Source organism: Lepidochelys kempii, chromosome 11 (assembly GCF_965140265.1).
Source record: "Lepidochelys kempii isolate rLepKem1 chromosome 11, rLepKem1.hap2, whole genome shotgun sequence".
In the NCBI taxonomy this organism is placed as follows: Eukaryota; Metazoa; Chordata; order Testudines; family Cheloniidae; genus Lepidochelys; species Lepidochelys kempii.
Genome location: NC_133266.1, coordinates 9242197 through 9256431, shown reverse-complemented (window position 1 = coordinate 9256431; position 14235 = coordinate 9242197). Strand labels below are relative to the sequence as shown.

General features: G+C 39.1%; 1 protein-coding gene across 1 annotated transcript in view; it reads left to right on the top strand.

Moving 5' to 3' along the window:
* Positions 1–14235, top strand: part of CLASP1 (cytoplasmic linker associated protein 1) — a 267087-nt gene that overhangs the window by 234651 nt on the left and 18201 nt on the right. Inside the window, exons 34-37 of the mRNA XM_073305074.1 lie at positions 8348–8495; positions 9690–9936; positions 10797–10990; positions 12756–12884. Of these exons, the coding sequence (XP_073161175.1) occupies positions 8348–8495; positions 9690–9936; positions 10797–10990; positions 12756–12884 (718 nt within the window). The remainder of the gene's footprint in view (positions 1–8347; positions 8496–9689; positions 9937–10796; positions 10991–12755; positions 12885–14235) is intronic.

The following is a 14235-nucleotide window of genomic DNA, read 5'->3' as shown; positions in this document are numbered from 1 at the left end:
TGAGTGTGCAAATACCCCTTTCTGTTTGGAAGATACTTTGCTTACAAAATGCTTCTGGCTTTTGCTCTTGATTTCATTAAATCCAGCCAGTTCTGCTTCAGATTCTCTAGAGAATATCTACTGCATTAGTGAGCTGCTTTCCTATTTGTATCAGTTTGGGGATTTTTTTTTCTTGCTTTCTATGGTTTTTAGTTTAAAAAAATATTTTTGAGTAATGTAAGAAACAATCAAAATGTGGAAACTAGAGAGAAAGCACATGTATGAACATGAAGAAAGAACAACTCCTGAGTGAATCAAATGTGACCCTGAAATGAATGGTTTGCCATTGTATTGAATGAGGAATGGCTTTTGAGATTTAATAAATAATGTACTGTAATAAAAAGGAGTATTGGGGCTCTAATTACCCAGTATAGAGAGTACCACTCCAATTTGGAAATGATCTTTTATCAGCCAAGATGTTGCATGCTGATTTTAAATTTGCCTGTGGAGTTCCTTAATTATGTTGAGGGAATAAGATTAAATGAATGGGTCAAATTCTGTCCCAACTTGCAACCCAAAAGCCCATAAAGTTAAGTCGGGGTGCATGAGTATAAATGATGGGAGAATTTAGCCCACCATTTGTATAGCATGTGCTCAAGTTGATTTGTTTACAATGTTAAGTGTTGATTAAATGCAGTATCGTATTTAGAATACTTACAGTATGAAAATACCAAATTCCACCCTAGAAAAATAATCTGCACAGGAAATAATTCAACAACAAAAAAATCAAAATGAAAGGGAATTGTATTTAGTTACAGTGGATTTCGATGTCTGTCCTACTGTAAAATTGTGAGAATTTGGAAATACAAGAAATGTAGGGCTTGTCTACCTATACAGCGCTACCTGTAGTGCTTAGTGAAGATGCTACCTGCGCCTACAGGAGAACTTCTCCTGTCAGCGTGGGTATCCACCTCCCCAAGAGGCAGTAGCTATGTCAATGAGAGAAGCCCTACCATTGACTAGTGCTGCCTACACCAGGAGTTTGGTCAGTATAACTGCATCGCTCAGGCATGTGGATTTTCTTCACCCTGAGCAATGTAGTTATATTGACATAAGTTTGTAATATAGACTAAGCCTCAGTGTGTTTCCTTTGCAAAAAGACGTTTTCACAACTTCAGCGTTAGGTGAGGGGAAGAATTGAAATGATCTTAACAGAGTAACCGAAGTTATACAGTAAGAATGAGCTTGTATTATCCAGCAATGCGTCTTACAGGTAGGTGAGATTCGAGATATGGAATTTTATGGTCGTAATTTTTTTTTTTTGGTAAAGCAACATTCTTGCAAGCTACTGCATTTCTGTAACACCTGTTGCTTGATTCCTGGCTAATGAATGAATGTCCTGACACTGCTCTTCAAATGGGTTTTCGAATGGCACTGCTGTTTTGTGCACTAGAAAGATTTCTGACTTGTATCTGTTTCCAGTCTTGTAGCATCTTTCACTTATTTATACATGAATGTGACCTTTTTAGATACAATGAACTCAAACTTAATAGAAACAAAGTGGCACACTGAATACTCCCAACAGCTCAAGAACAGTAATCTGGAAACACATGTAAGATGAGAATAAACTGATAGACAGAGAGGCAGACAATCCAACCTGCTTGCCAGGAATAGGTTTTTTAGCAAATTTGGAGAAGGGGTGGTTTAAAGGGGATACTACAAAATCAGAGACCTGTATGTCAAAGATGCAAGTTAGTGCTTCTAATTACTCATTCTGCCTTGACCCAAGCAATTTGTTCCTGCTCTCAGGCATTTGACATGCTCATTGAATATTGGCTCTAGTTTAATCAGTGTCCAGTTGAAAGTGGGTTGTTTTAAAAAAATAAAATAAAAATAAACCTGTTGCTCTTATCTTACCATTGTATGGCCGTTATGCAGACATATCACAAAAGAAACATGCAGAATGATTTGAATTAAAACTCAGTGTCTAAGCCAGGGATTGGCCCAGTAGAAAGGAGAGTGACAGAAGATATGTCTACACAGCAAAGAAAAATTCATGGCTGGCCTGTGCCAGTCCGCTTGGGCTCGCGGGCCGCAGGCTGCGGGGCTGTTTCATTGCTGTATAGACTTCCAGGCTGGAGCTGGAGCCCTGTGAGCTGTAGCTCACGAAAGCTCATGCTCAAATAAATTGGTTAGTCTCTAAGGTGCCACAAGTACTCCTTTTCTTCTTCCCACCCCACAGCGTCCTAGAGCCCAGGTTCCAGCCCGAGCCTGGAAGTCTGCACGATGAATAGCCCCACAGCCTCAGTCCGTGAGCCTGAGTTGACTGGCATGGGCCAGCCGCGGGTTTTTCTTTGATGTGTAGATGTACCCTATCTGACCTGCACAGGTTCTGGAACACCGGCTACAGGGCGGGCTTACCTACCCCAGGAGGAAATTCAAGCCTGCAGTGATGAGTCAGAGTGTCAAAGATAATCTCTGTATAAAGGGAGTGTCTCAGAAACTCATTTCCTGTTTCTCCCATGCCTAGCAGCTCATTGTTCTGGTCTTCCTATTTCTGGGACCACAGTCACCCTAGAGCTGGTTTACCCACAAGAAGAGAGAATAGTAGATTCTAACCAGAAGGTTACCCTTCCTTCAATAGGCTACTTTAACGGTACCATCATCCTGACTGCTGGATTGACCCTTCAAACTAGAAAGCTCTCTGATTTATCAGGCGCTTTCCCCATGCAATTTTGCAGTTTCACCTCAACTATGGCCTGGAGGGATCTCTGTATGAGTGAGAGGACAGTTGAGTCTCCATGGCTGATTCAGTCCTATATATATATCTGCTGAGGTTGTCAAGAATGATGACAATTGTGATTATTCTTTTCAGTATTTTCCTCTGGTATCTGGATTGCGACCACAAACTCGTGGTATATGCCACACCAAGAACCGTCAAGAAATGCTTTTCATTTATTGCTGAGCTGGGTTCAGTTTGAGCCTGTGACCCAGAAGTTGTGTCCACTTTTGCTTGATTATAAAACAAGTAGGGTAGCTCAAGAACTGTCATAGGACCAAGTCCCGAAGTTCTTAAACTAAACACCCACTGATGTCAATGGGAATTTTGCCTGTATAGACTGCAGGATTTCACTATATGCAGCTGTGTGCATGCACACAGAACCAGATATTACAAGCCACACAGTACACCTGTGGATATCTGATTAGAATCAAACCCCTTTAACAAAAAGAAAAGGAGTACTTGTGGCACCTTAGAGACTAACCAATTTATTTGAGCATAAGCTTTCGTGAGCTACAGCTCACTTCATCGGATGCATACACAAATAAATTGGTTAGTCTCTAAGGTGCCACAAGTACTCCTTTTCTTTTTGCGAATACAGAGTAACATGGCTGTTACTCTGAAACCCCTTTAACAGGCTTCCTTCCCCTTGCTCTTTTCCAGGTAAATTCCATTGTATAAAAACATCTGCTCAAAGGTTGAATCCAGGCACATGTACAGAGCATAGTTCACTTACAGTATTTCAGGAATTGTGTTTAAAAGCTACATCCATTGTCTGAAATATATTAAATAAAAGAGGCAGGGGCTGGCCTGTTTAAATTATATTAATAATAATAACAATAAACATCTAAACCAACACTAAAGGCCAAAGCAATGACCTGAAGGAGACCGATGGAGTATTCTTGTCTCATTTTGTTTCTGTTAAACTTCTTTTTCTTTCTTTCTTTCTTTCTTTCTTTCTTTCTTTCTTTCTTTCTTTCTTTCTTTCTTTCTTTCTTTCTTTCTTTCTTTCTTTCTTTCTTTCTTTCTTTCTTTCTTTCTTTCTCAGGAAGCATGAGAACACTAAACCACTCAGATTATAGTTTCTTTTTTTCTCCCTTTTTTCCTGTTTTCTCTCTTCCCCCTGCCCCCTTGTCTGATCACTGCAGTCGTTTCTGGGGTTGGAGTGCAGATGGGCTGTCGAAGCACCCCCCTCCCCTTTCTCAGCCTAACTCCATCCCCACTGCTCCTTCCCACAAGACTTTCAGACGCTCTTACTCGCCCAGGTAACAAGCTACCTGTTAAACCAACTTGTCTGAGGTGTCACAATATTATTTACCTTTCAAATGATGGAATTTTCTCAAAATGGGACAGGATGTTTCCAGAGATTTTCATCCAAAGGAGAATAAACCCCGGGCTCTTGGTGGTCTGTGAAGCTCTGTGTGAATGGAACTAGCTGTTTTCTCGTCTGTTGGAGATCATAGAGTATTAACTTACAGAGACTGCAGGTGGCATTTCTGTCATTCATTCCTTACACGGGAAAGCACAGCATTGAAAAAAAGTCTCAGATCGAATCTTCTGGGAAGTCTTTCTCCTGTTGTGTTTCATACAGTTTGAATTCCAATGCAGAACTCAGTAATTCTCCAGTTTCGGCTGTTCTGATTATATTACATGGTACGCAGTCTCGTGACATTCTGGGCTAGGTCTTCAAACGGAGGCACGTAAATTACCCATGTGAAATATGCATGGATGCACACAAATAGGCACTTGCAAATGCAAGCTGGGATCTCACAGGGCTGTTGTGAGGAATTAATGTCTGTAAAGCACTGTGAAGATGAAGCATGCACATACGATGTTGCAGTACTTGCCGGCCAACTAGGATCATAGAGTTTCCCATGTGGCTGTCTAATGTCATGAAAAAATAATTTATTATTGAATGTCATTGTCCCAGGAGGTTTTCAGCAACTGTTTACCACTGCTTAGGATCAGCATTTGCCCGTTTTGACCCTTTCTGGCCTCTACCTATAGAGTGGGCTGAACCAGAACTACAGATCCAAATTTTCAGGAAAATTTGGATCCAAATGTTGCTCTTCAGGTACATTTCTAATTTAGATTGCTGAGTTTATTCAGGAACATAGGTTCAAATCCTGAAGCCTTTCCCCAGGCAAAACTCCCATTGACTGTGCTTACTCCTGACTTTAGTGGAAATATTGCCTTAGAGTGAACTGTGTATTTTTTCCTGTAAGGAAGAAGTTCCAAACTGGAAAATATTAAACAATGGTGTCAGAGCTATATTAGGAATTTACTTTCCTTTAGTGCACATTTTATGCAATGTTGGCTAAGCTAAAGATAGTCAAAAAACTAAACATTTTCAAAAGATGTGGGCCAAGTTACTGAGCTTTCAGGTGGAATTCCATGGCCTGTGTTGTGCAGGAAATCAGACTAGATGATAATAATGGTCCCTACTGGACTTAAAATCTGCAAATCTAGGACATTCTCAAAGACAGGTATTTGAAGTTAATGAGCAAAATAGAATTGTTTTTTCTTTAGAATCTACTTAAATATATAGAGATCAGTATCAGTAAGATCAATATGATTCTGATTTAGTGCCTGATCCAGTAACATAAAAATCAACCGATTGGTGTAAGTGGGCTTTCGATCTGGTCCTTCTTGTCTAGCCTAGTACTGAAGGGTTCTTTTATCATTCCACCTCTGATTATCAAACACTAAGATATGCCTATTGTGACAATAAGCTGATAACATTGAGGTATACACCAGCCATAAGCTTGAAAGTGAAAGGAGGAACTGCAAGCAGGTAGAATTACGGGGTGCTGCTTAAGGATGCTAAACTGTTGATTACCTAGCTAATTGTGTCACCAATTAAAAAACACTGTTTTAAGAAAATAAAATACATTTCAAACACCAGAAAAGGAAGCAAGATTGGTAAATTGCCATATTGTGTTTGATACCATGGCAGACGGAAAATAATGTTGTGACATCCCTAAAAGCTGCTTATCTCTACTCATTCCTTCTTGTTCATCCTGTAACTCTTCCAGTTTTCTGCATGGGTCATTATTTTTTCTGTTGTGGTTGACAGTCTGTTTTTTGGAAGGTATATGTAGATCCATCTTACATTTATTTGTGTTTCCATCATATTACCTATATAGTAAACAAACACGTACTGGCAAATTGATAGATGTGTTTGTTCACATATAGAGTATTCTTTCATTTAAAATGCAAAACTGTGCTCTCCCATTATGCGATCTCTTTCACAGATTCACTGTTGAGGTATGAAAATAGGCAGATGGCATGTGAATTTATAAGCCACTGTAGTCTTTAAATTACATAAAATTTTAAATTTGTGCCATAAGGAACACTCCCAACCACTGTCCCTCACACAGAAATGTTCCTCTTTGTTCAGATCTTGCTTTATTGCTTTGGCATCACAAATTCTTTACTTTGATCAATTCTTTGGGAGTTGGTTCACTGCAATATAAATTTTTATCGTTTTAGGTATAAATTCTACCTTCATGTACATGTTGAGTATATGCATATGTAATGGCAAAATTTGGCCTTTAGTATTTGTCAGACGAGTATTGTTCTTTAAGGGAAGGAGTAATAATTATAGCAGAAGCCTGGGGAGTCAGGATTCCTGGAGATCGGTTCTTGATTCTGCTTGTTTTTTATTGTGTGACCTTGGGCAAATCACTTAACCACTCGGTGTCTGTTTAGCTGTTTGTAAAATAGGTATAGTAACGCTGAGATGCACTTACCTCATGGAGTGATTTGCTACTCATTTAACCATTTGCAAAACTCTTGCTATCTTTGATGGAAAGGTGACTGAGTGAGCTCAACATAATGTTTTAAAGTTGATATCAACTCAGACTTGTCTGACTCCCGTCTGATGTCCATCAGGAACCCAAAAAGGCCTCCGGTTTCCATTTGTACATGGTGCAGTCATACGTTGCATTTTAGAGCAATTTAAAGCATTATCCATCCTTTGCTAGCCTGAAAGGTCTGCAATTTTATAATTCCTCAAGGTTCATAAGCAGCTTTTGTTCCCAGCTCCCAGCCTGTTAAAGGGTTTCATTTTTCCTTCCAGCCAGACCTTGCCTCAGAGACATTGTTTGTTTAGAGTTCGGGAGTTGTCCTTTGGTTTCTTTGCCAAAACATACGACGTACATTCTGTACTAGTGCTCATGCTTGTGCTGTTTTTTTTGAGTGAGTATATTGACAGAGAGCCAGGGATTGTATCTATTTCTAATATTCTTTACTCTCAAAGGAATCAAGAGACCTAAATTTTATCCTCCTCCTGAAGATCTTGAATCTCTTCCAGAAGGAATGAGAGGTTCTAGATAATGTTCTACCTTATTCTGTAGAAAGATGGCCTGTGTGTCCACAAGTCAAAAGAAGCTTCCCATTTCCTGATTCCTCCACCCTGCGAGGAATTTCTTTGTTTTGTGATAGGATGATGCAGATATTTCACTCTGGGCACCTTCCTCTAAGCCATCAAGTCTTCTTCCAAATAGTTCCAAACTGAAACCCACCTGTGCATACAGGGTGTCCACATCTGCCATTTATTGTCCAGAGAGTTGATGATGCACATGTACCTAAATCCTTTGGTCTGTTTGTTCCTTGCTTTCTGAGCCCTTAGGTTCCTCCAGAAAAACTGGATGGTCTCTTTGTAGGCACTGATTTAGACATAGCTACAAACTCAGCTTCTCTTCCCTGGGCAGAAGAGAGTCCTGCCGATAATTCCTTATTCTTTTTATTTTTGGAGCAGGCAGGAGCTTATCTTTCTTTTCCAGTTTTTTTTCCTACACCTTTTATAGCTTTTGCCCTTGTATAATAGTCATTTTTCTCGTGAGACTCCAGAGGATGCCATTTCAGATAGCTCTTAAGGGAAGACCAGAGACTCATATATGCCTTACCATGAGTGAAGAATTCCTAGGGGTCTTGTGGTGGATTCAAAAGTCAAGTTTGAGTTAGAGAGTCAATTTTCCCAGTGTCATCTGCAATATTTCCACTAACAGATCATCATGCAAGTGTGTTCATTTTTATTATTGTTAGAATTTAAATGAAATAAAGTCAGTCAAGTCCATGTAATTGTCCCTCTCAAGTTAAGCATCTCTTGCACATTTGAATCCATTGACATAGAAGATATTTGACATATTTAACATGAAATTTAAAAGCAAAAATAAAAGTTTCATTTATACCTGCATTAAATCTTTGAATTCTCATATTCATTGTTTTTTGTTTGTTTGTTTGTTTTTAACTTAACAATGCCTTTATTCCATTTTGAGGGGTAGGTTTCTGACTATGAAAACTAGTGCACTTACTGTGGAATTAACTAACAGTGCACCTAATTCTCCTCTCGTTTACACCACTATAACTCCATTGACTTCAATGGAACTGGTCATTATTTACATCTGTGTGAAAAGGAAATTAGGCCCAAAATCTGCCTAGGTTCTGTCCACATTTTGTTACAAGTCACTGTTAGAAATGGAACTCCAACTCATCCCGTTTCGAGCTGGTCATAATGTTATTCAAGGTCAAAAGTTGATTCTTACTTTGGTATGTGACATCTTACAATATGCATTTGACCTATAGCATGCTGGATTATGACACAGAGAACCTAAATTCCGATGAAATCTACAGCTCTCTTCGTGGAGTCACAGAGGCAATTGAAAAGTTTAGTTTCCGTAGTCAAGAGGATCTGAATGAACCAATCAAGCGTGATGGGAAGAAGGACTGTGACGTAAGTAGGCTATTAATAAGATTCTAAAACAGAGTTTGCAAAATCAGCCTTTGGTTTGCTGGCTTGTATTTTAAGCTCCTTTGTCATGATTTGGAATTGTTTCCTTTGTTTTCTTTGCCATAGGGGTATATTTCCACATATAATTGTCTTGTTCTAAAATCATGGGGCCAAATTCTATAGACCCTTACTCATGTCAAACTCCATTTGAAATTCACTTATCTTGACTTCAGCGGGAGTTTGGACTGTGTAAGAAATAAATGCTAATATTGGATTTCTCGCCTCAGGATTTCTGAACATTGAACATGTATTAAAGCTTATAGCAGAAAAAGTAAGATACAAATCTTCAAAGTGCATGAATTGTTTCCCCCCAATTTGTAGCTAATTCATATAAAGGTTTCATAGTAACTTACGGTTCAAATCACGGAATAGTACCTTACACTGCATGTGGTTTCCTGGAGGTCAGTGGAACTAATTGTGATAAAAGGTGTTAGTCATCATGCTTCTTGAGGAGGGCAAAATTGGGGCCATTAATGGTTTTAAAAGCTTCTGCAAGTTAAACTTCTGCTTCTTATTGGGAAAAAGAGACATTTAGGTTAGCACAATGTCACTCAAGTGTATTTTAAAGCCACATATTCTCTGGCCTTTTGGAAGACTTTTTTTTTTTAAGTCATCATAACAAATGTTTGGCATTAACTTGTGCTCATCGTGCTAAAATGGAGACCTAACCCTCCATTGCCCCTGGGAGCTGCAGTTTCCTGACATACCTCGTAGAATTTTCAGAGTTGGGCTCTCATTAACCTCTATACAAGTCCTCATTTTTTCAGTTTCACTTGCTTCTTTTGCAACTTTGTTTTCAAGAATATGTGTACCTGAGCCTGCTTAGTGATCTCTTTCTGGGTTTTGCCAAGTTGCAGGAGTTTGTGCAAATTTAGGAGTACCTAGTGTCCTTTTATTTGTTGACTTGTGCTCAAGTTTTCACCAATGAAATCTTTTGGGACAATAATAGGTACATAATTCATGAAAAGAGACAATATCAATATTTTAATTAATCTTCAGAAAATTAGATTAGATGCAAAATTTATGATGCTTGGTTTTATTTTAGTGGATGTTGGTATTAAATCTAAAAGGCTGCATCTCTGGTGAGATTAAAAGTATAATCTAAAATTCCATTTCTGTTCTGTCTGATCCGTTCAGGTGTCTCGAGATGGTGGAATAGCTGCACCTGCCAGTGATGTACGGGGAAGCAGTGATGTCATGGAAGGAGGAAGGATGGCTCTAGATAACAAAACCTCTCTACTTAATACTCAGCCTCCACGCGCCTTTTCAGGGCCCCGAGCCCGAGATTACAACCCCTACCCTTATTCGGACACAATCAACACCTACGACAAGACTGCCTTAAAAGAGGCTGTGTTTGATGATGATATGGATCAGCTTCGGGATGGTTGGTATCTGATTGTATTATAAATTCTCAAGCTGTTCATTTTGTTCTGTATTTTACATTTACATGTTTAAATTGTCATGGGACACAACCCTGCAAATGGTTTCTTTATATAAATGTACATCATGTTTTACTCAGGTAAGGGTTCAAATGAATACACAGTGACTGCATGAGTAACAGAACTTGCATATGAGTTTATTAGGCAATATTGTCATTTGTTTCAATTCAGTTTCAGCTGTATTGTTTTATTCATAACCTCTTCTGGTGCTGGTCCTGTGGCCATTAAAATTAATGCAAATTTTGCTGTTGACTTAATTGCGAGAAGAATTGAACTCCTAAATTGTTGTGTGTGAACTTTTTCTATTGTGTGTGTGTAGGAACTCCTAATATGGGGAGTGGGGTTTTTATGTGTGTATATATGGTCATAAACAAAAAGGGTTGTTAGAAAAGCATTTAGATTGAAAACGGGTATCAATGGATTCTAATTGGAAACCAGAAAGTGTATAATATTGTCTAGAAGTAATGCTTCATTTTCAAACATCTGGTAATGAGCAACTAAGAGATGCAGTCATTTCATTCATTCCCTCTATTCCCTCTTCACTTGCTATCACCCTATCCAACTTGTTTGAAGTGCTTGAATAGCCAGGCATAAGTTAGAACAGTCCTAAAGAGATCCTAGAATTTGCATGTTCCTGACTAGAGTCTGTTTCTAACCAGTCTTTTGGGGCTTTGCTTAAAATATGGGGTTGCCATGTGTCCAGTATGACTGGCCTGGGTTTGGCACATCCCCGTCATAAATCCTGAAAGCACTGGCAGCTGCTTTTTTTTCCCCAGTGAAACTAACCTGTTTTCATTTGTCCTAGAAGTATCCATTGATCATTCCGATTTGGTGGCTGATCTTCTGAAAGAACTGTCCAACCACAATGAACGGGTGGAAGAACGGAAAGGAGCCCTGCTTGAGCTACTGAAGATCACGCGAGAAGATAACCTGGGAGTTTGGGAGGAACATTTCAAAACCATTTTGCTCTTGCTGCTAGAAACACTTGGAGACAAAGATGTAAGATTCTGGTGTTATATTTAACTCTCTTGTACATCATTTATTCTTAGATGACAGTTTGTCCATGTTGGTTCGGTTATATCCATTGCATTAGCTTTAGAGTGTACTATCTGTATCTGATACACCATCACCTTCTTGCCAGTGGTGCTGTCTGCCCAGTCTCTTTGCATTAGAAGAGGATATTGACAATCCTTTCATGCTCAGTCATCTCACTGATGGATTTTGAGTTGCCTTCAAATGCTTGACTTCTATTCCCAGAGTATTATGCCAGTAGCCGCCAAAAATAATAATAATAATAAAAACAGTGTTTTAATGGGGAAGAATGGCCTAGGCGTTAAACAGGCTAAAATGGCATACAATAGGAAATACAGATGTAGAACTACTGCAAAAGTTTTAATAGATGATAGTTGACAAGAAAGACTATTTATGGCCCAAATTTTCGTCACTTAGATCAGTGGTCTCCAAAGTGGGGTGCGTAAGACCATCCCTGGGGGTGCCCGGCAGAAGGAGCACTGCCAGCACGGCGGCAGGAGCGCTCCTGGACCTTTAATTCTTCAGCGGCATGCTGGCAGCTCGGCTCCCTCCGCTCCATCTTCGGCGGCATCCCTTCTTCTTCCTCTTCTTTTTTTTTTTTTCCCCTAGAGCTGGCCCTGGGGGTGCGCGATCCAAAAAGTTTGGAGACCACTGACTTAGATGACTTCAGTCCCTAATTATGCCCACAAATTAGTGCCATAATCATCTAAGTGACGTTGATTACATTTGCAAATAATTCTGGATATATACTTGTTCACAGGATTGGGGGTGTTTTTATCCTGGTTCAGTACCACTGTATGCTTGTTGTGTTCAATAAGAAAACATCTGAAGTCTTTTTGAATCTGTTCCCTATTTGCAAAATGAAAATATAATTCTGAAGCAGAGTAGATGTTTACATTTTGACAATTATTAATTTACACGTCACTGTCTGTAGTGTCAGCTCTTGTTGTCATACATCTATCAGAAGATATGGTGATCTAAGCTGAGGACAACTAAATTGTGTTAGCATGTTAATCGTACAGGTGAATAGCAAAGAATCAGGATGTACTTTAATGGTTCAGTTTGGAATTAGTCCTCTGCTCAAATTATAGTTACTGTTTGCAATGGCTGCAATCCAAAAACTTGGTACAACAGTTCTATAACTCAGGCGGTTGTTCTAGTATTCCCACTAATCATGATCTTTTGCTGTAAATGGTCAGTGCATAAATCAGAGCTGTGGCTGTGTTAGCTGAATGCTTAGAGCCAGGAAAGTAATTTCCATAAAAGCCACAAAAACACGAAGTAGATTCATTGCATCTGTATATGAAACACTGTTTTGAACTGTCACTTTGAAGATGGATAGTGTGAAATCTGCAGAAGTCAGTAAAACAGGAAAGTAAGAACAAATATAATCTGAGCTTCATCATCAGCTCCCCATGATACAGGTTTACTGTTTTTCAGCACTAATTTATATTTCGCTGGAGTAAGATATTGGATTTAGCAAATGTTATATTTGTTCTGGTTCTTTCTCCATCAGTGAGAATGCACTTGTCTATATGAATCTTTGTACAGTGGGGAGAGCTCTGAACCAATTCTGCTCTCAGTTGCATTGATTTTAATCCCTAGTCACTTCACTGGAATTTGTGGAGTGACTCGTGACTTATGTTTGTATAACTGCCAGCAGAATATGGCCAACGTTATCATTTTGAAGTTAAATTATTTTGTTTCCAACTGGTATTTCTCTTTGGTTAAGCATTCAATAAGAGCCCTGGCTTTAAGAGTATTGCGGGAGATCTTAAGAAATCAGCCAGCAAGGTTTAAAAACTATGCGGAGCTAACCATCATGAAAACACTGGAAGCACATAAGGATTCCCACAAAGAGGTAAGCGATCCATGCTATTTTAACTCTTAAAATAGAATAGGCACGGATCAAAAAAATGGGAGATGACATCGTCAGGGGTTATGAAGTAAACAGATTTGACCTATCTTGACCAAAAAAAACCCAACCCTTAATATTAAAGGTTTCTTAGTGTAGACAGCTTTTTAGCTGATTCTTGCTGCAATGGAAGGAAAACCTCTGGGACCCGGGACAGCATATCAACTGGATATGGAACTATATCGTACGTAGAGGCCAATTCCTGCAGTCAGCTTTACCTAATGGTAAAGTCCTCATTAATATCAATGGCAGGAAAGACATGCTCTTGATTACCGTGAAGAGCATGCTAACGGCAAAATCCAGCCTGTGTCTGTGCAGATTTGTAAGGACAGGGAAGGCAATAGTGAACGCACAGTCAGTGCACAAGCAGCCATTCTACATGATGGGGAGGGAAAGATGAACTTGGACCACAGCGTGGAAGAACTGGTGAATGGACAGCAAAAAATGGACAAAGAGGGCGTGACGTAGAAGGGGAAGTCACGAAGAGAACTGGTGAGTGCACATTCAGCCATGCCAAACATGTGCAGAAGTCCACAGCTTCCTCCTGCAGCGTCAGGTGCCCCACAGCATCCCAGCCATGCCCGGTGGGAGATTCTAAAAAATTAATCATGATTAATCGCACTTATAACAATAGAATACCAATTGAAATTTATTAAATATTTTGGATGTTTTTCTACATTTTCAGTATTGATTTCAATTACAACACAAAATACAAAGTTTACAGTGGTCACTTTATATTATTATTTTTGATTGCAAATATCTGTACTGTAAAAATGATAAAAAAAAGAAATAGTATTTTTCAATTCACCTCATACAAGTACTGTAGTGCAATCTCTTTATCATGAAAGTGTAACTTACAAATCCAGATTTTTTTTGGTTACATAATTGCACTCAAAAACAAAACAGTTTAAAACTTTAGAGCCTACAAGTCCACTCAGTCCTACTTCTTATTCTGCCAATCACTAAGACAAACAAGTTTGTTTACGTTGACAGGAGATACTGCTACTTGCTTCTTATTCACAATGTCACCTGAAAGTGAGAACAGGCATTCTCATGGCACTTTTGTAGCCAGAGTTGAAAGATATTTACATGCCAGATATGATAAACATTTGTATGCCCTTTCATGCTTCGGCCACCATTCCAGAGGACATGCTTCCCTGCTGATGATGCTCGTTAAAAAAATAATGCATCAATTAAACTTGTGACTGTACTCCTTGGGGGAAGAATTATATGTCTCCTGCTCTGTTTTACCCGCATTCTGCATATATTTCATGTTTTTGTTTTTTTACAGTGCAAA